General features: G+C 39.3%; 1 protein-coding gene across 12 annotated transcripts in view; it reads right to left on the bottom strand.

The window, feature by feature from the left end:
- The window catches only part of RNF6 (ring finger protein 6), a 38,751-nt gene extending 15,966 nt beyond the window's left edge, over positions 1 to 22,785 (bottom strand). For 3 of the 12 annotated variants that reach the window (XR_014308096.1, XR_014308097.1, XM_082750887.1), the window contains exons 1-5: positions 22,487 to 22,625; positions 21,735 to 21,814; positions 19,534 to 19,744; positions 18,546 to 18,641; positions 15,892 to 16,010 (exon numbers count right to left, since the gene is read on the bottom strand). Coding sequence is in view for 7 of the 12 variants with exons in the window: in XM_082750887.1 (XP_082607013.1) it covers positions 15,892 to 16,010; positions 18,546 to 18,641; positions 19,534 to 19,726 (408 nt within the window). In the remaining 5 variants the exon portion in view is untranslated. Of the gene's footprint in view, positions 1 to 5,137; positions 5,172 to 7,601; positions 7,675 to 13,171; positions 16,011 to 18,545; positions 18,642 to 19,533; positions 19,745 to 21,734; positions 21,815 to 22,086; positions 22,352 to 22,486 lie in introns of those variants that run through there. The other 9 variants (XR_014308098.1, XR_014308099.1, XR_014308100.1 and 6 more) reach the window with 7 other exon arrangements.
- Between the last annotated feature and the right edge of the window lie 2,674 nt (positions 22,786 to 25,459).

Raw genomic sequence — 25,459 nt, 5'->3', positions numbered from 1 at the left:
GCAGAAAACAGACACATAGATCAATGGAACAGAAAAGAGAGCCCAGAAATAGACCCTCAGTTCTATGGTCAACTAATCTTTGACAAAGCAGGAAAGAATGTCCAATGGAAAAAAGACCACCTCTTCAATAAATGGTGTTGGGAAAATTGGACAGCCACGTGCAGAAAAATGAAATCGAACCATTTCCTTACACCACACATGAAAATAGACTCAAAATGGATGAAGGACCTCAATGTGGGAAAGGAATCCATCAAAATCCTTGAGGAGAACACAGGCAGCAACCTCTTCGACCTCAGCCGCAGCAACATCTTCCTAGGAACATCGCCAAAGGCAAGGGAAGCAAGGGCAAAAATGAACTATTGAGATTTTATCAAGATCAAAGCTTTTGCACATCAAAGGAAACAGTTAACAAAACCAAAAGACAACTGACAGAATGGGAGAAGATATTCGCAAACGACATATCAGATAAAGGGCTAGTGTCCAGAATCTATAAAGAACTTTGCAAACTCAACACCCAAAGAACAAATAATCCAATCAAGAAATGGACAGAAGACATGAACAGACATTTCTGCAAAGAAGACATCCAGATGGCCAACAGACACATGAAAAAGTGCTCCATATCACTCGGCATCAGGGAAATACAAATCAAAACCACAATGAGATATCCCTCACACCAGTCAGAATGGCTAAAATTAACAAGTCAGGAGATGACAGATGCTGGCGAGGATGCGGAGAAAGGGGAACCCTCCTCCACTGTCGGTCGGAATGCAAGCTGGTGCAACCACTCTGGAAAACAACATGTAGGTTCCTCAAAATGTTGAAAATAGAACTACCCTATGACCCAGCAATAGCACTACTGGGTATTTACCCTAAAGATACAAACATAGTGATTCGAAGGGGCACGTGCACCCAAATGTTTTTAGCAGCAATGTCTACAATAGCCAACTATGGAAAGAACCTAGATGTCCATCAACAGATGAATGTATAAAGACGATGTGGTATACATACACAATGGAATACTATGCAGCCATCAAAAGAAATGAAATCTTGCCATTTGCGATGACATGGATGGAATTAGAGGGTATCATGCTTAGCGAAATAAGTCAAGTGGAGAAAGACAACTATCATATGATCGCCCTGGTATGCGGAAGTGGAGATGCAACATGGGGGGTTAAGGGGGTAGGAGAAGAATAAATGAAACAAGATGGGATTGGGAGGGAGACAAACCATAACTGACTCTTAATCTCACAAAACAAACTGAGGGTTGCTGGGGGGAGGGGGGTGGAGAGATGGGGGTGGGGTTATGGACATTGGGGAGGGTATGTGCTATGGTGAGTGCTGTGAAGTGTGTAAACCTCGCGATTCACAGACCTGTACCCCTGGGGATAAAAAATACATGTTTATTAAAAAAATAAAAAAATTATATAAATTAAAATAAAAAAGAATTGGCTAGCCCAGGAGGGTATGTACTCCCCAGTTAGAAAAGATTTTTAAGATGTCAGAATGTGTTAATGTACAGGGGGATAATGCACACACACATATACACTCACAATGCAATTGGCCCTCTGATTTTTAACATCATATTAAGGAAAGTTTGGGGTGATAGTAATGGTGGTTTTTGGACTAAGCGCTTAAGTTGCCCTAAACAGCATAGAAAATATTCTATTATGAGAGTAGAGAGGAGGAACAGAAGTAGAAGTACAAGGAGTCTCCACAGGCAGGTCCACAACTACATTTCCCATCAACATGACATTAGCCAAGAAAAATAGATCCCAAATTTTGAAGGTTTTAAATAATATTTTAGAGGAGTTCAAAGTTTGTTAGAAATATGTTCAGGTCAAGGTGGTAGGTCTGGCAGTTATGTGGTCGAAGGGTATGAAATAATAAGTTCATAGAGTATATATTAAGACTACTGGTTCTGTGTGTAACCAAGAGGAAACAGTGGTTTGGTGGTGGTCTGAGATGCAAGGTGGGAGATCGCGGTGGGAAGCTGCAGGTGGGTAGTAGGAGGGTCAAAGTGTTGACTAATATGAAGCAAGTGCCTCCTGGGGAAAATGGTAATCTCCATTAATTTTTAGAATGGCACAGATAGTAGTAACTTCTACCAGATTTCTTGTTAGGCATGGGAGTGCAGGATGCATATCTGAGAAGAGAGCAAGGAATATACCAGGATCCTGGGCTAAGCGGGCAGTGAACTCAGAAACATAACAGAATACCTACTATTAAAGGAAGGCAGGCAAACATGCCTCGTGTCCAATTTGGCAGTCTGGGGTCATCATTTGTGATCTTAGTATCCAGGGCAAAATATCTCTCACGCAGTGGTCAAAATCATCTCCGATGGTGAGTCTTGGGTAGAGACCACATCATCTGAGGTGATGTCATCTCCAGCAGTGAGCTCCCTGGCTAGGGATGTGGGACTGGGGTATACTTTTTTTTTTAAGATTTTATTTATTTATTTGAGAGAGATCACAAGTAGGCAGAGAGGCAGACAGAGAGAGAGAGGAGGAAGCAGGCTCCTCATTGAGCAGAGAGCCCAACGTGGGGCTCGATCCCAGAACCCTGAGATCATGACCTGAGCTGAAGGCAGAGGCTTTAACCCACTGAGCCACCCAGGTGCCCCTGGGGTATACTTTCCATGTGGGTACTTACTGGAGTTGATGCAGGTCTCAGCATTTGCCACATTTAGTTGAAACAAATGTTTACTGGAGTGTAAATGAGTGAAAGCACCCAGATCAGGAATAATAAGATCAGACTTTAGAGTTTTGTATTTTGTTTTTGTTTTTGTGGAAGTTCAGGTTCAAATGGGTCCCATGTCAGATGGCAGGTGCCTGGCCCGGGTGACAGTCTATGGTTAATGGGTCCTGGGAGAGTGGGAGAATATAAATCAACTAGCCTAGGAGGGAGCAGTCTCTCTCCAGCCAGAAAGACATTTGAGGTGTCCAAACATCATAACACAAAGAAAGTTTTCCATATATATATATATATAAAATATATATATTTCTTTGACATTGCATAACATAAAGATGAAGCAGTAAACTTCACGCTAATAATTAATAACATGAACAAATAAAAACCACCATGACAAGTTGAGAAAGAGACTGCAGAAGAAAAGAGCCTTATATTTCCTGCCTTTTGAACAGTGAACCACACATTTGAATTTGCAACAGATCTAGCAAATTACACAGCTGGCTCTGGCTTATACATCTCTGGTAGGAATGTCAATGGTATGACCATTTTGGAAAACTATTGAGTGACTTCTTGCAAAGTCAGCCATGCATTTACCACATGACCTGGAAAGAGAAGCTGGCTAAGCTAAGTTGGCCACATTTGCAGCCTTCTGAAGAAAGTGAAAGAGATCTTGTGATCGGCAGCCCTACCAGTAACCTGCATCAACTCCAGTAAGTACCCACATGGAAAGTAACACAGAGAATGAAGGAAGAGTATTTCCCCTAAAAGAATGGAGAAAGGGATGCTAAACAAGCAGCAATAATAAGGCAGAAAATGAATAAAGAGATAAGCGAGAATGTTCTATTACAAATGGCAGCACTCAAATTCAGGTTCCTACTTTGATTCAATCCCTTTTTTAATTCAAGCCTACATTAAGACATTATCTAGAGGGGCACCTGGGTGGCTCAGTGGGTTAAAGCCTCTGCCTTCAGCTCAGGTCGTAATCTCAGGGTCCTGGGATCGAGCCCCACATGGGGCTCTCTGCTCAGCAGGGAGCCTGCTTACTCTTCTCTCTCTGCCTGCCTCTCTGCCTGCTTGTGATCTCTGTCTGTCAAATAAATAAATAAAATCTTTTAAAAAAAGACATTTAGAAAAATGACTGCTTTCAGCAAATAATTGCTTGTAAATTGCACCTGAGGCAATCAAACATGGATCAAACATATTCAAACACATATGGGCCACTAGTCCCTAGGAGTATAGAGTTATTAATGATTTTACTTAAAAGCAGTGTAACTAACAGGCAGGCTTGGGCTCAGATTCCTAAAATAGTAATTCAGAATTCATGAGGCCTATTAAGTGTCTGAGATTTTATGTTGCTGCCCAAAAAGTTTGGTTTCATACCTCAAAAGCCAGTTGACTGATACCCCAGTGACCCAGATATGAGACCTGTCTAGAAGCTTCAGGGACTGACTACTTATTCCCTACTGGGAGGACAAAGACAAGCTGTCTATGGAGGGATGTTGTTCTAGACCCCTGCATGGTAGAAGGAGGAGAGCCCTTCTGCCATTATTCTGGGAGTGTAGCTCTAGCCTGCCTTGAAGCAGTCTGGCCCAAACTGAAGAGCCTCCAATGCAAATTTGGAGAACCAAGGTCTGTTTTTGGCACTGCCACTGGCCTTTTGGTTGACTTGGGCCAATTATTCACTTTTCTATACTTCGGTTTCTTCCCAAATAAGCATAAATTATTCTTACCCAACCTAGTCTCAAGTTGGTTCACACATTAGATAATAAGCATGAAATCTCTTTTGGAAAATGAAATTTCATAGAAAATTAAGATGATGTGCTACTTATTATTAGTAGCCCTAGAGAGTGGGGCTGTACCCTCCCCTTGATTATGGGAGAGGATAAAATAAGAACCGTGTTTGGATTTGGCAAATAACCTTTCGATATATTACTATTCATGAAATAAGGATCAAAGAGTTCTGTGGCTATGCCAGCTTCCTGAAAACCCAGGAAATGCTGTGAATCCAGAAAGGGCATTAGCTGTTAAAACTCAGAGATGGACTATTTTAACAATAATAAAAGACAGCTTCTTATCTCTTGCCTCACAGCATCACTAAAACAAAAACAAAAACAGAAATAAAAACCTTTAGCTGATTCCCAGAAGCACAGACTTTGCTGAAAAGCTGGAGGAGACAGAGGGTCAGCGAGCAAGAATAAAAATAGTATGGTACATTTGGGAAGGAAAAATAAGGACCTCATTATCACACTGGCAGATTCTGAGAATAAATAATGAACAAAAGTACCTCAAGGCTTAGCCAAATGGATCACAAACTGGGTATGAGTCAGCAACCCAAGTCCTTTTATTAGTAAAGCTCAAAACCGAATATAATGCTAATATTTTATGCTGATGTTTATGAAGCACTTACTATGGGCGATAGATTCCTAGTGTATTTGTGCATTCAATCCCACCGGGTAGGTGTGAGTATTATTCAACTCATTTTCCTGAGTGAGGAAAACAACCAGAAAGTTGAAGTAGTTCCATAAGTTCTCCTAGCACTTATGTGGCAAATCTGAGACTTGAGCTGATATCTGTCTCCAGAATCTGTGTTCCTAATCTCAGTATTGTCAGTCAACTCCCAAAGATCACCCTGCTCACATAGAACATAGGTTGCGGTTCTGGGTTTTGGCAAAGGGCCTTGGCAAACCTTATGTTGATTCAAAGGATAGCAGTGAAAGGAATAAGATTATTTAATATGGAGAAAAGCAAGCTAAGATACGATCCAGAGTCATGTTAACTTATTTGATGGCAATTGGAATCAAAGGAATGGAAAACCAGTATGGGTGGTTTTGGAGAGCAAAGAAGGAGTCAGAGTAAACCAGGATCAAACCATGATCTAGAAGTTTCTAGAAGTGAAGAGCGTTAAATATTTGTGGTGGTCATGAAGCTGCACCACTCAAGAGAACCTTGATGGGGGAGCATAAGTGACTGTCAACCTCCAGGTGTCACACTATTGGGTCTGCCCTGGCACTCTGGCCCTTGCCATGCTGATCCCCAGGCTGGCCCTAGCCAATGACTGAGCCTGAGTACAAGAGCTGGAGCTGGACCATTCCTCTCCCATCAGTCTTGACTTCCCACCTGAGAGTCTCAGAACTCCACTGCAGTCTGAAGCTTTTCCTACCTAAGCCTCCCCCTACCCCCTTCCTTTCTTAGGTAACATACCTATATCCCAGCCTGGAAGTTCTCACCTATGCCTGCTCCCTCACCTTTCTCCTTAACAGGTGTTCCCCCAGTAAATCCCTTGCATGTAATCCTGTGTGGGTGTTCACTACTCAGAGACCCAAACTCATACAATATTGAGTGTGTAGTGAAAGGGAAATGATACATTTGTCTTTAAAAGCAAGTGTGGCAACTAGTGATTGAGAAATATTAAGTACAGGCTTTCAGAGCCCAAAGAAAATGTGCTTAGAAAACGGCCCATCTTCTCCTAGTCCTGAAATTCTAGGAGTTTATATTTGGGACATGAATATAACAGATTGAATGTTCTCAGCTTTATTTTTTTAAGAAAAATTCACTTCATTATAAAAGAATTAGGACCTTATTATCTGAATGACAATGAGAAATGCCTGAAATGACATCTTCATTGCACCTGTCCCCACCTGTGATCTGAAACCTGCACTGCTCTAACAGATGCTATTAAAATTAATCAGATTAATCAAATTAATCAAAAGTGAGCAGCGACCAATACTTATTAGTAACAGACAGCTGTAGATCTGAGGTTTAAGCCCTCACCAACCAGCTTTGGAACTCTACTGAATCCTTGGAACAGCATGACTCAGCTCAAACTTCCCCAAAATCCTAGAGTAAGATAACCCATGGTTCAGCATTTGTCCTGACTAGGTTAGAAGAGGCCTTTCCCTAGAGTGAGTCATTAGCCTTGTAAGACCCATAGTTAGACATATTTTGAAAGTTAAAAGAAGGGGTTAGAGCTTTGAATAATTCTTTGTAATGAATAAAGTAGGACATTAAAAAAATTACAAAGGATATTATGTCTTGCTTCTAACAACCTGTGTGACCTTGGATAAATTATTCAGGCTGTCCAGCTCTCTCTTTCTCTCTCTCTCTCTCTCCACCCAACCCTTCTATCTCTCTCTCTCACACACACATACATACACAGACACACACGCTGCATTTTGGGGGTCAACATTATAAAATCATTGAAGTTATAATCCTCACCCCCTATTAAGGGGTTATGGTTATTTTTTGTTTCTCATGAGGACTGGCCATTTCAGAAAATGCCTTTTCATAGATATATAGTATACTTCCCTTAGGAGGATGTGGTAATTATCCCTCTCTGTATACTGAATTGAGAAGGTTAAACCTCTGTTCTCACCTGAACTGGTTAAAGAGCTTCATGACAATGTTATATTGAATAAGGTGCTTACTATCATCAGCACTAAGATACAAACAACTTTACTATCAAACAATCACACAGAACAAACACTCTTTAAGATTAAACCTAAAACCTTCTTCTTTGCAAGGAAAAAAAAAATCTGAGTCCAGTTAATGGTGAGACACATTTAGAACTAAGCTGTAAAAGGGCCAACCTGTTCTGCCAAGGCACTGGCAACCACCAAGTCCCTTTCCCACTTGCCTATGTGGTTCTCCTCACGGTCAAAATGACCAGCCTGTCTGCCAGCTCTTTGGCTGGAGGGCCCTTCACCCCCTCCCAGTGGTTGGGGATAGGAGTCAGGAGAGAGAGATGGAGGCAGTGAGGACAAGAAAAGCAGAGCTCACACAACCAAAACCACCATTTACAGAGCAAGGTGGCCCGAGGCAGAAGTAGGGGCCTGGTTTAGCCACTGTGGTAAGTAAACAGAGCGGCCAATGAGGAAAGGGTAACTTGAAATTTGAGAAAGACATCTTTGAGGTACCTGGCTGGTCCAGTCCGTAGAGCTTGTGACTCAGTCTTGGGGTGGTGAGTTCAAGCCCTACTCGGATGTAGAGCTTTCATTAAAAAAAAAAAAAAAAAAAAGTAAAGAAAGGCTTCCTTTATGGAGTCTCAAGCATCACCATTCAACATTCAAGATATATTTTTTAAAAATACTTTTTTCAATTTCATTCTTGTTCTCTTTGTTAACTTGCAGGACTATTAGTTTTTTCTGCCTTTGGCTGCACTTAAATCGTACTTCAGAAACACTGAATGTAGATTTTTGTGGGCTGGCCTGGGAGCCTTTCCCCTCTTGCCTCAAACCACAAACATATGATATTGTATCTATGGTAAATGTGTTCTGAGTTTAAAAAAAAAAAAATTACAAACAAACTTTTAATGTAAGAGCCATTTATAAGTCAGGGCCTACCTATTTATGGCACTTTTATTCATTTACTTATTAAATAAATACTGAGTGACTTACTGTATGTACCAGGCATCATGCCAGATGCTGAGGATAATTTCAAGGAACTCACAGTTCTTTGCAGAAGACAGTGTAGCTGAAGTGCATAATGAGGGGAGCAGGACTTTCATGAGCTCTCAAGCACTTTTGCCTTCCTGGGCCCCTTCCCCCATAAAAAATATTCAAATTATATTCTACTACTATTATTAAAGATAAATATAATAATATAAATATCTTTATAAATAAAGAGAAATATAATAATATAATTCAAAAAATAATTGAATTATTTTTTTTTCTGACTTAAAAAAAAATTGAAACACAAAAATGTGATCCTAGAATTCAGGAGAACATTCTGAGCTATAGATGGAGATGTGGGTGTGTGCAGAAAAGATAGCCTTAGGCCTGCATGCAAGATTGACCTTTGGCCAGGATCTAGGAACTTGATTTGGGGAGGGTTTCCGCCCTCCCCAAATCAGTAAGGTTTTCCCTTACTGATAAAAGTGCCTCAATGTACCTAAACTGTGTAAACAATATGTTTATGCTTAGTATTTCCTTTCTTTCTGGGAGTCTAGAATTTCGGTACATGACAGGCAGAGGTGCCTACATGACCAACCCCCAATAAAAACCTTGGGCACTGAGTCTGTAATGAGCTTCCCTCGAAGACACTTCTCCCGTGTCCCATTGGATGCTGAAAGAATGTAAGTGTGTCTTGTGTGTTTCCACTAGGATAGAACTCTTGGAAGCTTGCCTGGTTTCCTCCACACTTCATCCCATGTGCCTTTTCCCTCTGATTTGTCTCCTTCCCTTATAATAAATATTAGCTGTGAGCACAACTATGTATGTGGTGTCCCATGAGTCCTAGCCAACCACTAACCTGGGGGTGGTCTTGGGATGTTCCAACACAGAGAGTTATCAGGAAGATTGGGTAATTTCAGTGCTGGCTCAAAATAGAATTAAACCTCTCCCAAGCAACATGATTGCAGTGGGCTGGCCATGTGATCTGAGTCAGAGTAGTATGGTCACTCTGCCTCATCCTACAGACAGAAATAAACATTATAAAGTGCATTGTCTGAAATGCAGCAAAGGGACAAGGGTAACACTCAAGGAAGACTAAAGAAAAGCTCCCAACCACGCCAGTAACAAAACCTACTTTACTAAGAATTAGAGTGGTAAGATTCCCAAAAATTGGTGCAAGGGCCACAGCTAGTCCCTCTAGCAAATCAAGAATACAAGATTTCTGGGATATGAAACAAGACCCCAACTGAAATTGTTAAGGAGCTGATTAAAAAGTTTTAAGGAAGTTATCTAAAAAGTCCCTAACCTGGGGACACCTGGGTGGCTCAGTTGGTTAAGCAGCTGCCTTCGGCTCAGGTCATGATCCCAGCGTCCTGGGATCGAGTCCCACATCGGGCTCCTTGCTCCGCAGGGAGCCTGCTTCTCCCTCTGACTCTGCCTTCCACTCTGTCTGCCTATGCTCGCTCTCGCTCGCTCTCTCTCTGACAAATAAATAAATAAAATCTTTGGGAAAAAAAAAAGTCTCTAACCTGTTACACAGAGACTTAGTACTGTTCAACACTACAGCAGTTCGTGAACCAAGTACATCAAAGTGCTAAGATCAAAGCTGGTCACTAGCATCTCCTCAAACTTTGAGCCCCCACTACGAATACCCACCCACTGCACAAATAGGGAAATTCTCTCTGGATGTCTTTCTGAAAGTGGTCCTAATTCGGATCAGGGCCAGCCAGATAGGCTGATGAAACAACTTACTCTACATTCAGATAAGGAAGTTAACAAAGAGATGCTTATAAGACTGGATATTCCTATCATACAACCCACTAAGCTTGTTAGCAAGATGTGTTTACATTCTCTATCAGTAATCAATGGCACTTCTTCCCACCTTTTTAGTTTGATCTTTATTCCGGTTCACTCTATCAGGTAGATAAAAGTTACATTTATCCCATAACCTGGATGGTAAGGGATCACAATTAAACCTGATCAATCCAACCTAATGGAAGAATGAACACCATCCAGGGAAGCAGAACATGTAAGAGTGGCTAAACTGTGTCACTTCACAATACAGACTATATATGAAGTTGGATTATTTCCCACTGGGGAAAATATAACAATTTTTTGCAATTGCACAGAAGACAGTTTGAATACGGTTAAGTAGGGCCATTTTTTCAGTCAAATGTGTAAGAAGGAAGGGCACATATATACTCAGCAACCAAGAGCTTCCTCAGTCTTCAAATGAGACAGTTATACAACAGAGGAAAAATACATCTGAAAGTGTTTTTTATTTTGCAGAAGACGTGATTATTTTAAAAGAAAAAAAAAAGAGGAAAGGAAAAGTATAGGGGCCAACTCAAAGAATCTTCAGAGATTTAATGCTCAAAATAAAATACAAACCTTGCTGAGAGTAATTATTGTAATTGATCCCTAATTATCTCAAGGGCAGATATGTTCAGGGCCTATTACTTCCATAGTAACCGAAAAGAACTTATGACCCGTCTATGGAGATTGAGGAAAGAAACAGTCACCACTAACACTTGCAGTCATGTCTTCTGGAACATCAAACATTTGGCCTTTTCAGTGATGGATGGCTCTGGCTTGCTGGGAAATCATCTTACGTATTAACAGATAAACCAGCTCTGACTTCCAATGTTATACAGGATTAAGGAAAGGACCCCAAATGAGCTTACTGCCACTGCAAAGGGAGTAATTACCCCCTTCATGTGGAGCACTATTTCTACACAATCCCTTGCTCCTCTGGCCAGACGTTATTCAAATGGAGAGGCGCAGAAGATAAGAAATTCACCAGAAATTCTTGTCTATGAGTAATACTCGTGAAAAAGCCTGAAACGCAGCTTATTAACTATGATCCTTAACACAGGGTCTTCAGATGGCTTGTTCATTTCTTTTCTGGATCCATCCTTCCAACACAGATTCTGCTTTATAACTTTCAGGAGCAGCCCCTCTCATCATTTGTGAGACAGGAAGGATGTATTTGCATATGGACATTAATCACAAAGACATGCTATATTAGAAAAATATCTTTACGAAGGAGTAAATTTGACTGAAATCTTCTCAAATCATTTCTGCTTTACCAGAATGATACTGAGTGGGAAAAACACAAGCTTTGGAGGCAAATGGTCCTGTGATTGACTGTAAACTCTGCCACTTACTATGTTAAGTGGCAGTAAAACTTCAAGGGGATCTTAGGAGGCTTAAATTATAAATTCATTTTAAATACTGAAAGGAAAATAACCACAGAATGAGTAAGAGACAGTCAAGTACAGGTCAATGCTAGTTGAAATAATATAAATCGAGGATAAAAGAGGGAAAGCAGCTGGGAAGCTGACAGTTTTGAAATAGAAGTTTGTAAGACAACCGCACTATGAAAAACAAGCTCTAAGGATGTGGCATGGAATGCAATATTCAAATGAAGAGTTTCAAACTATTTGTTCCTTTCTATATTGGAACCATAAGGGGTACAATCATTGCTAAATAGAAGCTATAAATAAAAAGCCTTTGTATTTGTCATCAGCCCGTTTACTGGGAAATGAATGAAAATATTAAATACACTTCTTTGTTCCCAACGAGAATACCAACTAGAATACCAATTTACAAAATATATTAAGCTTTCCTGCCATCTTCAGGGAATTTTCCATATATTAGAGGATCCAGTTTTATTTCAAATGCCTATTTGAGAGCTCTTTTCGTGCTGGTCCTACCATGTCTTGCAAAGGACTAAGTCAAACAAAGAATTGTGTTTCTACTTTTTCTTCTTTATCTCTATTTTTTTTTCCATTTCCCCCTCTTTTGTTCTCCTCTTGATATTCCTAACTGATCAAACCTGGGGAGGTAAAACTTCCTGAAGAATATTCCATATATAAATATATGGATTTAGGGATGCCTGGGTGGCTCAGTTGGTTAAATATATGGATTTAGTCTCTTGTCATACTGGGAACAAATGGTAACACTCAAATGAGATACATGAATAAGGCTGTATTCAAGATAAATGTTTAAATTGGCATAGCTTGTAACACCTCTCCCCCTTCTATTCAGGTGATTTTCCATCTGTGAATGTATCACTCTCACACTTCTTCATACTGAACAAGAAACCAAATAATGTCCTTTTCCCCCAAAATTTTTACTTCCTTCTCTTTCTAGTTTCATTGCATTGCCGTGCATTAGAGAAAACTGAGGATGATAACTGATAATAAATTGATCACAATGGTTCCTTTATTGTTTTTTTTTTCTCTCCCTTCCCCATTCCACTGTGTTCTGAACACTACACCACACCAATTTTCCTGAAACTTGAAAGAGGATCTTAGCATTCACCACTAAAATTCATCAAGAGACATCTAAAGTCTGTGAGGTAAAATTAAATTCCTTCTTCTGGTATTTAAAGCCTTCAAACGTCCCAGTCCCATGTCCTATAACTGAACTATAGAAACCATTTACTCCAGACAAAGTCATGACTCTTACTAAAACCTTTCACTCCAGGTGTTAAATGCAGTCCTTAAAAATTCCTGTGTAGGGCGCCTGGGTGGCTCAGTGGGTTAAGCCGCTGCCTTCGGCTCAGGTCATGATCTCGGGGTCATGGGATCGAGTCCCACATCGGGCTCTCTGCTCAGCAGGGAGCCTGCTTCCTCCTCTCTCTCTCTCTCTGCCTGCCTCTCTGCCTACTTGTGATCTCTCTCTGTCAAATAAATAAATAAAATCTTTAAAAAAGAAAAAAAAAATTCCTGTGTATGCATCTCACATGATGAACCGAATACAGTTACTAATCAGAAAGTAAAACTAAATCTTAAGATACATGTAAGTCTCACAGAATCTGGTCCTTAGGTATTTGTTCTTGTGATCTTGCCCAAACAGTATCACCACAGGAAAACTGTGTCATATATTCATAAACAAACACAGTAACTCATTTTATCAACTGATTTTCAGTTTCTAAGAGCAAATATCCTCTTGCCTATGAAGACAGGGACTTTGTCTTCAGCTAAATCCTCAATACCTGTAACAGTGCCTGCACCTTGTAGGTGGAAAAAAAATTTTTTTGAATAAATAAACCACAGGGGACCAACAGAAAAGAATAGTTCACATACAGCTTTAGTTTTAATATTTATTGGTAGAAATAGATCTTCAGTGCATACTTTATGTGTTTATATAAATTCTACATTCTCTCTTTTGTTTTGTATTATTTGGAGTTTTCTGGCCTCCAAGTGAACTTAACATATTATCTACGCATTTGATTCTTCAAAGACATTTTTTTTTTAGATTTTAAAAGTAAATTTAAGAAACCATGCATATTGTATACCTTACTTAATATCCAAAGAATTGTCTGCACGTTCAAAAAAGTCACAAAAAGGCTGAACTCAAGTTAAATAATCTATATGTACTAAAATGTCCATGTTCCATTTCTGAGTAAAGAAATACTTTTTCAGTATTACATATTGCTTGCTGTCTAGTAAGTAAGATTGTCAGAGACGCTTCAGTAAATTATCTCTATTTTTAAATATCTTAATCTACTTCCTCCCAGAGATGATCCTGTAAATGTTAAACATTGTGCCATATGCAGTAATAGCCCAAATGCTTAAATAAGAACCAAACTGTAGTTTTTAGACTGAATAGTTTAACCTTAAAATTATATATCTATATATACAAATATGATATGCTGCATATCAAATTTAACATTTCAAATAACTTAAATATATTTAGCAAACATTCAGCCAAACACTCTTTCATGAAAAGATACTGTCCTTAGAACAAAAAATGAATGAAAGGCTTATTTAGACACCAGTGTCTACACATGGTACTAAGCCTATGGAACATAAAAGTCCCAGTAACGTCTGCTGTGCTATCAAGAAAAGGAAGATTGACTTTTAACCTACTGAATTGTGCAGATACAAAAGTGCTTAGCATGACAAAATTACCAAAATAAAAACATTTTAAAGATTATTTGGTTCTAGCAATCTTAACTATTCTTTACTTATGAATAATTTAACATTTGCCACTTTAAGTTTTATATAAGTTTTCTTTTTAACAAGTTAAAAAAGCACACAAAAAATAGTTCCAACTATAATAATCTGTTCTTTTTCATCCTGGTTAGCTCATCACAAATGATTCAACAAAAGAGCACTTACTCAGCTCTACTAAAATGTACTATTTGAATAGACCCAACACTTCACCCATCGTTTGCTATGCTGGACCCTAAAACAGGCTGCCGACAGATGGGGCAAGTGCAATTCTCTGAGAGCCATCGGTCAATACAATGAATGTGAAATTCGTGCATGCAAGGTAATTGCCTGAGCTTGTTTCCAGTTACGTAGTCACTGATACACACACTACAGATTTTACCTAGTTCACTATCGATACTGTTATGCTCATAGTTCCGAGTGGAAAGATTGTCGATCTGCTCTTTGGTTAAACCACGTATGTGATCATCATCATCACCTTCATTCAGTAAAAAGAAGTGAGCAAGGCGAAGGATAGGAAGTGTTCCAGTTTCAACTAAGTTATTTGAATTTCGTGACTGCCTGCCACCTCGATTATCACTGCTTGGGGCAGGAGGCTGGGTGGTCTGATTTGCACCATGCACTGCAGTGCTGTCTTCTCGGGCCCGCCTGTTTGGGGAGGCACCTTCACTGCGCTGGCTGATGTCATTAGCTGCACCTACGTTACTCAGATCTGAGTGCCTCTCTGGTAAGTGCTGACCATGTCTCTGAATCTCTGACTCAGATTCGGCCTCCATTAAAGAACTCAATTCTCCAAATCCAGTCATGATCTGCCTTAAAATTGACCGAAGAGCCACTGACGATGGTTCAACAAGCTCATTCTCAGAAATCCTACGAAGAGGAACAGTGATAGTACTAACATAGGTCTGAATACCTGACCTCTCTAAACGGGAGATAGTTCGGCGAAAGCCCCCACTGTTGCTTTCGATAGTGACTGTATTTTCTGCCAGCCCTACCCTAGATCGAGTTCTACTTGCAATACTATCCCGATCGCGGTTTTCTCCTGGACGAATCCTTCTCACTTGGAGGTCCAGTGTGATTGTTGGATGTCGTCGTGCGGCAGTTGAGGATCTGCTGGATTCTTCTCCTTCTTCTACTGTTATTCTTGACACAAGTCTTGAGTTAGAGAATGGAGCATAAGCTGTACCACGACGTTCCCTATCTTGCTCTAAAAAGACACGTGTTATACCTCTCCTCCTAACAGACCTTCTCGAGTTTTGCTGTAAAGGTCTACTTTCCCTCTGTGAATTACGATAAACAGTGCCACTTTGTCTCTGAATTGGTGAACGGCTTCGACTACTGAAAGTAGACCGTAATCTTATTGGCTCTAATCTTTGGTTTGTATTCCTCACTGTAACGTTAGTTCTAGCCCCATTTTCCCAAACATGTGCCGCTCCAAACCGCTGCCCCTCCCTTTGCCTGAGTTCACTACCACCCGACCGGTTTGTGTGACCACTGAAATTAGTGCGTGGAGCACTAGTTCTAGGAACACCAACTGCTCCCCCAATTCCATTTCTTAATCTTTCCAATGTTGAGGAAGATCCTTCCACTGAATTCTGACCCCTTGAACCAAGCCTGGTCCTTGGGATGTTGGAACTACTACCATTAAAATTCATCGAGGTTTGGCTTCTTGTTCGCCTAGCCACAGGACTAGCTGATCTTTGTTGCCTACTTGTAGTATGATCTCTGCTAATGTCTGAAAATGGAATGCCTGTATGATCTTCACCATGAATTTCAATTCCTCTATTCTCATGATTTATGTGTATTTCCAGACTAAACCGAAACTCTCCACTGTTTGGGTTTGTTCGACTCACAGCTCTCCAAGTTTGGTTCCCATTTTGTCCACTTCGAGTTGCATTTCCTGTGCGTCGAAAGGTGTTCAACCATTCTAGCAGAGAATCTTCATTTGAATTTTCTCTAGGGACTTCTGACTCTGGAAAGCAAACCAAATCAACTTAAGATCAATTCCTAAAATCTATGCTCTTTTATTGAAAGCTTGCAAGATAAAGTTAAATCAAGTTGTATTTAAGAACATCTGTGTATATTTTAATGTATTAAAAATGGCAAAAAACTAAACTTTCTCAAAAGAAAGTTGTATACTGCAAGCGTAATATATTCTTATGTATTATAAAAATATAAATACTGTTTAGGCAAAGCCCTGAAAAAATCCTCACTCTTTCTTTGTGTCTGTTACTGGCAAATATTAAGGAAAATGAGAAACAGATCCCATACCAAAATCATACATTTAAAATGCTTTATTCATATGGTAAAATCAATAAAATGTAGTGGCAAAACTTATATGTAATTCACCTTGAATTTGTGGAATCTTTCTGGTGAAGGTAACTCAGCATTTTTGCAATTACATATTTTTGTAACCTTAGGAATTTTATCCTATTTCTCAGGAACTGCCAAAAATGTGTATCTCAAGAAATATGGCTTTCTGAATACAATATTAGAACTACATTATGTCTTTATGTGAAGCTGGAAAACTTTAGACATGTTAAAGACTGTATCCTTACCTGTAAATTGGAGATAATAAAAGTATAAATGTCATAGGGTTATCATGAGAATAAAATAACATACTGCATATAAAATGATTAGTATAATAACTGGCACAGTAACTCTTGGCCGCTACCTATAACATATTTTCTGTTCATTTAGAATGTAAGCTCCGTTTTGTCTTATTTTATTTACCGTTAAATCCCCAACCTCTACAACAGTATCTGGTACAAATCAGACTTCCAATATTGTTCAATGAATCAATTTAGAAGTAAATGTGTCCCTGATAAGCTTTTTTGACTACAATTCTGCTACTATGGGAAACTTGTTTTCCATTTTTAACCAGTGGATCATGTAAAGGGCAAAACTCAACAAAAAGCACTCTAATGCACAGGAACTATACAGACCTTAACTTTAACATTTATTCTACACAAAAATGGCTGTTACATGAGATTGATTTCATTTCATTACTACAATCTCTTATAAAAATGTTTTTTATATGTTAAAGCTATTAATAGGCTTCTGGTGTCAATAAAAATAAACAGCAACTTTAGCCATACCTAAAGATACAAACTAAAACATAATAAAAGAGTTAAGTGTTACCAGCTACAACAATATAGTACAACTCTCCTATCTCATATACAGAAGAAAAAAGGTTAATATCCAATTTCCATTTTAATTTAGAAAGAAATAGAAGTAAAAGGCAGGTAAAAGCATTCTAAAGGATACCTCTTTCTTTAATTACTAGAATATAGTGATGATGTATATACATAAAGGGTTCACTAATTACCTAACAAAACCTGTCCTGCCTTTTTCCCATTGCAAATGCATTGTGAGCAGCCTGGCAGATGGGTGTGGCCATGTAAACTGTCATCAATGGAATCAGAGTGGAAGTGATAAGCTCACTTTCAGGCTGGTGTCCGAACCTCCTTCTGGAACCTAGATGAGTAGAACCTAGATGCGGCTCTGACTTAGCTTGATCATGCAAACAATACTCTGGAGCAGCAATGTCCCATGAAACTTTCTGCAGTAGTGGAGATATTCTCCATCTGTGCTGTCTAGTACAGAAGTCTCTAATCATGTGCAGTGACTATTGAGCACCTGAATAAGGCTAATAGGAATGAAGAAGTGAATTTTAAAATTATAATTTAAAATTATTTAATTTTTACTTAATTTACATTTAAATGGTCACGTGTGGCCAATAGCTCCTGCACTCTATGGCACCGTTGTAGAACTACTCTGCTGGCTGGCTGGCTTCCAGGAGGATTATGGAGTAAAGTTTCCCTATATTCCCTGAACGGTTAACATGAAAGATAAATTTCTATCTTATTGAATCATTACATTTTTGAGTTTTTAATAGTCTTTGCCCTAATACGATAATCTTAATATAGTATGTGAAACTACCAAAAAAAAAAAAAAAAAGGTAAAACTATACCAATAATAAATACCTCTGGGGAAGGAAATAGAACTGGTAAGAGCTATATTATGTTGGCTTTACTTTTAATTTTGTATACTTCTCTTTAGTTTGAATTTTCTTAAAAACTTCTTATACTATGACTTAGTGTTTTTTCAATAAAATGGCAAACTCAAAAAACAGTAAAAACAATAAAGCAGGTCTCCTCACTCAGTCTTTCTGTATTGCTTGGTACAAATTTTTAGAAGTTTAGTTCCATTACTTTAAAAAAAGTAGTGTGTATATTCTAAGATTAAAAAGAACTATTCTGGTAATTAACTTAATTGTATACTATGAGCTCCCTAAAGGCAATCTGTATATAAAAAGGTTTTTGCATTCAACCCCTGTCCTATACTGCCTAACTACGCTGCTTTGAATATAATGGGTAAATGCTATCTGAATATCACATTAAAACTGGAAAACATTAAAAACAAACATATCATACAAGATCCAGTAAGTACAAATTTGCATTTGCTCCAATCAAACCTGCTCCCAATGGAAAGGAGTCCACAATACCTCTGGTATTTGTCCCATTTCTTAAGTCAGACTGAGATGCCAGTTGTTCCTTTACTCCATCTAACCTCTGTTGTAGTTCTTCTGATGTTATTTCTCCTAAAAGAATAAAAAATTGCTCACTGAAAGTAATTATTTTAACTACTGTTTTATAAGAACTCATGAAGGGTAACACTAATCTACGGCAATCTGTAGAAGACATTCTATTATTTTCATGTTCTGTTAAACTAAAGACAGTTAAAAATATTTAATTGACCCAGGTATATATCATTGTGGTTGTGTCTCTTTTATGTTTTATTAAAATAAAAATATAAGATTTAATTTGAATAATTTAAAAGGTCCTCTCAGTTGATATACTAAGGAATCTATAAGCTCTGATTAACAGATTTATGTCTGAGATAAAAAGAAATTTAAAAGGCTGGATTTCTAGAAAACTTTGAAACTGTATTTGAATTTTACCTCAGTAGCTCACTATATGGGTTATCAACATATGATGTGCAAATATGCAATATACAAACATATACCATACAAACATTCAAGTTTTAATTAGTTCATTTTAATTAGTGAAAAGAATTTGTATAAAATTCACAAAGCACACTGGACTTTTGGAATATTATTAATTCAGCTAAATAAGTAAATTATAATACCTCAAAAGAGTCAGAATTGGGTTCTAAATAATATTTTATTTGTACAAATATTACTTAAAAGAGAAATAGGACCATATATGTAAATATTTGACACTATTATGTACATTAAGCTATTTGTTAGCTTGGCATTTGTATAACAGTGCTCCATGTCCAAGATTCATACTTAATTATCAAATACAGAAGTAAGACAGTGATTTTTTATTTTGTTATATTAAAAGGTTCTTAAATTTAAAAATCATGCATTATATTTTGGGAGAGGGAAGCAGGGGGGAAAAAACCCTCCTTATTTTGAAACTCCTCTTACAATGATAGAAAAGGTGTCTCTTCTTTCACCCAACTCTTACCAGGGGTGCCTAAAAGATTGTGGTCTCTCATTAGCCTATAATCTTCATCACTGAGTTCATTAATAAACTGGTAATAGGCTTCTTCTCTGTGGAGACGCTCTTGCTGCCATCTTCTCTCATTTTCGCGATGATTATGGTCCTGAGATGAGGTTTCTTCACTACCATCATGCGATCTAGATCTAGAGGTATTCATACTGAGATTCCTGGCTTTCTGTTCAAACAATATATATTAGATTCAAGCTGTTAGTCATGGACTACACATGGCTTCATGTTTTTAATTTATATCTCTTTATTTTCATTTTTAAATTTCATTCTCCAGTCATATATTTCATATGCCAAATTTTGCACTGAATAACTCATATATAAAATGAAAAAGAGCTTCTTAGGAGACAGACTACAACTGGACCTACTTCTTTGCTCAAAACCACTGTTTACGTCAGGCTAGATCTGGTTTCATCACTCATTTCTAATTCCTGAATACCAAAGTGATTATATCACTTTTTTTTTTTTTTTTTTTTAACCTCTTGACTCTGGTGAAGTTGATCTAAAAGCCCTCCCTGATGTTTCAAATATCTGGGTACTTCATGTTAGCATATAAATTTTAAGCTGAATTATACACTTTAAAATTTAAGCTGAATTATGCAGTTTAAGCATAATTTTAAATTATGTTCTTTACTTAATAAACAAAGAGCTATTGGGAGGCTATGGTTTACATTTACTTCCAGCAAAGGTATTCTTCCCAAAATAAAACCCATATTTGTAATATTATCCTCCATTGTAGTTTGTTGAGGTAAAAATAATTTAGCCTACTGTATCTACTGAACAGACTTGGGGTTAACCTCTTCTTAAACCTAACAGGAAAACAGTACTCAATGCATGGCTTTGAGGACTGTGAATGTACAGCAGAGTACTCTGTGTCTCCCCATAGCAAACCTCATCCCTAGGCCTGGAACAGTTAGTCCTTGAGGTTTCGGAGTACCAGTGAAACTTCCTGGCCTTGCCTAGGCAAACCTTATTTTTGGATTATACTTCAACATCATTTCTTAGAGGTTTATTTTTAAATTGTACAGAAATCAATGGAGAAAATTATTTGTTTCATAAATATTTCTTAAACACATGTATTTAGGGAGTCAACAGTTCTCACTTGGGAAGGCACCAACTTACTTGAGAAAATTTTTTTTTAATTTAAATTCAATTAATTAACATATAATGCACTATTATTTTCAGAGGTAGAGTTCAGTGATTCATATAACACCCATCATTATATCTCATGTCCTCCTTAATGTCCATCACCCAGTTACCCCACTCCCCCACCCACCCCCGTTCAGCAACCCTCAGTTTGTTTCCCTCAGTTAAGGGTCTCTTAATGGTTTGTCTCCCTCTCTGATTTTGTCTTGTTTTATCTTTTCCTCTATTCCCCTATAATCCTGTTTTGTTTCTTAGATTCCACACATGAGATCATATAATTGTCTCTTGCTGACTGACTTATTTTGCTTAGCACATAATACCCTCTAGTTCCACTTGAGGAGAATTTTAAAAGTACAGATGCCCAGATCTCATCTCTAATCCTAAATCAGAGTTTTCCAAGGTAGGGCCCAGGTCTATCTTTAAGAGCTAATTTGGGTGATCCGTGGATGAAATAAACTATTCCTTGACAACTTCTGGATGTTAATAAAGGGTATCTGTAATACAGCACATGACTTAATGGTGGTTGGGGAATCAAACAGCTAAGCTAGGTGACCAGCAAAGCAATTGTTGCAACTCTGACTCAGTGTTTAAGCAAACTACTTTAAATACAAAATAAATTAGTCTGCAAGTCTAAACTACGTATGAGTAAGCAACTATCATCCAATTTCACTTACATCCTAACATTAGGTTACACATTCAAGGATTTTATTACAGTGATTATTACATAGTTTTTTAAAGGAAAGATCTAGTAGCACGACCCAATCAAACACCAATTAACATTATTAAAAACTCAAGATTTCTTTCCATTTTCAGAATAAACAGGACTAGGCCATCATTAGCCAGGAGCACATTTGCCAGGTACAGCAGTAATACGACTTTTTTGTACTAAACAATCAAAAAAATTGAAAGCTATTATAAAATCAAGCTACCCTACTATTATTCAAAACTTTAAGAGCTTCTTCTCAAAGGTAATTTTTTTAATACAATTAACCACAATTAAACAAAGTGAGTACCTTATTTTCCTTTCAACATGCTTTTAATATAGGCAATGGCATCCATCCAATTGTTTGTGCTTTTTTTGAGAGCTGCCCATCTGAAGCAATAAGAGAGAATGGAATTATTCAATAAATTGTCTCTTTGAAGGACAGGAATGGCTAGCAAAGTCAAAGCTCTGCTGCAAAGTCAAAGCAAAATCTTCAGTGGAATTGGTTAGACACTCCCCTAGAAAATTATATCCCCACACAATTAGGTCATTAAAACCTCCCGCAAGGCCCTTTTCTCACACAACAGAAACTAGGCCTTCCCTCCTACACTGTCACAGCTCCTGGGATTACAACTCCCCCTCTCAGAGGCCTTCCTTCCTACCCTGCTCCCATTCAGATGTTACCAGGGTTAGGTCTCTCCAGTTTACTTCTGAACCTTCACTTTCTTGCCACCCCCGCCCTCTGTCCCGCTACTGGCTCCTTCCCTGGCCGTTGCGACCGAAGCTCGCGCCGGGGTACGGTTCGCACCACAATAAACAAACTAGGCTCAAGGGCCCAACCAACCTCTTCCCAACCGAGCCTCAAGTAACGCTTCCCTTAGCGACCTGGATTCCCACAGGGAGGCAGGTGACAGACGGCGCATCTGAGCCAATCACCAGTTAGGGGGGCGCATTAAGAGAGCAGTTAACCAATCGGAAAAGAGATGGGGGCCAAGGAGGACTGGCTTTCCTCAGCGTCTCCCGGAAGTAGTGGCGGAGCCCGGAGCTTTCCCCCGAGCTTACCTCGTCCGGAGGTGGGCCGTCCTCTTATTCCCCAAAGGAAAGTCTGTGGCGGGTGGCGCGCCACTGGGGTCCTGGAAGGCTGTGACCCACGGGCGAGAGGGCTAGCCTCCGGAGGCCGCTGCGCCCTCTAACCGTTGACTGAAAGGAGAAGCCGGAGGTTCGTGCCGCGGCACTCCGTGAGGGAGTCGTCCACCTGGTGGGGCGGCTCCGGAGGAGGGATGAAGGCCCCGGCCCTCCTTTCCTCACTGCCAGGTGCCCCCTCGGACGAGTGGAGACGCCGCACCGCCGGCTGGACGCTCGCGGGTGCGTTTGAAAATTGAGTCCGGAGGGATCCTAGGGTGCTAGCGTTCCGCGTTCCGCCCCGTCAGTGCTCGCGGCCAGGGTGGTAGTCCCAGGGCCTCCTCGAGGAGCGCCAGGTACCGGGCCCCTCAGCGCTCCTGCAGCTGCATAGTTCCGGGGACACAGCCTGCTCCCCACCCTTGGGAAGCAGTAGCACCTGCTCTGCTCTTTGTTGTGGCCTGTTTGCCGAGCCTGGCTATGGAGTGCCACCGAACAGCAGTCTGTCCCTGTCTCTTCGCTGCGTGGTACCACGTTAAGGAATTAACCAGGCTCTTCCCTTTATTGCTCACGGGCACCTGGAAACTACAAATCCCAATCATTCTAAAGTGCTTTCGTTTGTGTTTCTTCACTTTTCCTCCAGGAAAGCACTTGGAAACTCCCCGCTTTCGTGTCTTTAGTTTTATTGCTGAGATGTGACACTTAACCACATGACTTAAGCCCTTGAGTGGGGCTCAGCCCATTCTGGTGTAGGCTCCTTTCCTTACAGGCCCACCATCCAGAAGACATCATCATTGCACAGTGCTCACACCTATTCTTCATTCGCTCGTTCATTAACTCATTCATTCATTCCTGCCTTACTTTTTGAAGAGATAGTCTATCGCCACCATTAAGAGGCCGCCTGGGTAGAAGAGGTAGTCTTAAGCATGGACTTAAGTAGAGGTAGATAAACAAGTTTAAAAAAAAAAAATCATATCGTTATAGCTGCTAAAATGGCCCTTTGGGATAGCTCTCCTGCATCCCTCAATAGACTGATCTTTTCTTGAACGACTTTAAGTCCCTCAACAATCATATGGGAACTTCTAAGCAATCCCCAACCCCACTTCTACCTAGTTTCCTTTATCTCCCAAGACCCAGCTCATTCCTCATCTTCAAGGAACTTTTTCTGGTATCTCTGAAGTGACCCCCTCACTCCACCCTCCAGCCCAACATTCACACATAAAACTATGCAGACGTCCCTTTGGGGCCCCAGAGCATCCTCTGTATAACTCTAGCATATATTCATTTACTTGACAAATATGGGGTGCCATATGTACTAAGTGCTGGTCATAACAGCAGAGGATAAAACAAACAAGGTCCTTGCCCTCCTTTTCTATGGAAAAAAGACAGCCACTGAGCAAGTGCTCACAATGATTTTCTGTTAATTTATATATCTCCTCCATCTAAGACTCTGAAATCCATAAATTTGAACAAATAGTTTTATTCATTTTTATAGTCCCAGAATTTAGCGCAGCTCCTGACACTTTGTCCTCAGTTTACCACATGGAGGAGCAGAGAAAAATGCAAACTTTCTGCGAACAGGATTAATGCATGTTAGTACAATAACCTCAGAAATTGTGAGTACAAATCAGAGAAAGCCATAGGTGAGCTATCTAAATTTCAAGCAGAAATCATCTGAAATATCTACACGAGTTTTTTAAAGAGCATAATAGTCCATCAAGTGCAAATACCTTTAAATATTAAACTGAAAGACATGTATATATCCTAAGAGTCAAAAAATGTAAAATCCAGTCAAGTGATTTTAGCTGGTGGGAAGCTGCAGATTTTTTTGAGTGAATGAATAATGTATGTAACTTGAATCCAACACTCTGCTTCAGTTTTTTTGTTGTTGTTTTTTTTTTGTTTGTTTTTTAAAATATTTATTTATTTATTTATTTATCAGAGAGAGAGCGAGCGCAGGCAGACAGAATGGCAGGCAGAGGCAGAGGGAGAAGCAGGCTCCCCGCTGAGCAAGGAGCCTGATGTGGGACTCGATCCCAGGACGCTGGGATCATGACCTGAGCGGAAGGCAGCCGCTTAACCAACTGAGCCACCCAGGCGTCCCTGCTTCAGTTTTTATAGCCCAAGACAAAGTGACTATAAAGGAGGGTGAGATACGGTAATTGTGAGAGACAAATCATTCTGGACATCTGTATTCCAGGTTTCATAACCTGCCCAAATCTCTGAGTCTGAGTTAACTGACTCAAAAAATGAGTCTGAGTTAACTGGAATGACATTTGGCCTTTTTGGTGTGTAGACATCTTTTGGCTCCAGGACTTTTAAACAATTAAGAGTAAAAAGTTGTAGGGATGCCCGGGTGGCTCAGTCAGTTAAGCTTCTGCCTTTGGCTCAGATCATGATCCCAGAGTCCTGGGATTGAGTCCAGTCGGGTTCCTTTCTCAGCAGGGAGTCTGCTTCTCCTGCTTGCTGCTCCCCCTGCTTGTGCTCTCTTGCTCCATCTCTTTCTGTCTCACACAAATAAATAAATAAAATCTCTTAAAAAAATAATAAAAAGGTGTTAAGAGAATTTAAACCATGACATTAAAATGATCCTCTGTATATTTGATGTTCTTATCTTCTTTAAATGATTTGGCGTCTTACAATGGCAACCTTAATTAAAATGTAAAATGCAAAATGAATAGTTGCTTTAGACATCCATAGCAGTTGAAATCTTACTGAGTTTGTAGACAGTATGGGAACAACTAAGAGAAGTTCAGGTTCATTGTATGAATTTTTACAATTAATTTTAATATTATTATTTAAGGATTCATTGAAGGCATCAAATCCAACACTTGAAGTACTTATGGAAGGAACATCTTTACAGAACAGACCAAAGAGGAGAGCTACCCCCTCTTAGGTTGCCTGTGGAAGTCCTGA

This window comes from Mustela nivalis (genome assembly GCF_964662115.1).
Source record: "Mustela nivalis genome assembly, contig: HAP1_SCAFFOLD_2012, whole genome shotgun sequence".
In the NCBI taxonomy this organism is placed as follows: domain Eukaryota; kingdom Metazoa; phylum Chordata; class Mammalia; order Carnivora; family Mustelidae; genus Mustela; species Mustela nivalis.
Note: the sequence above shows the minus strand (reverse complement) of the source record. Positions and strands in the feature narration are given on the sequence as shown.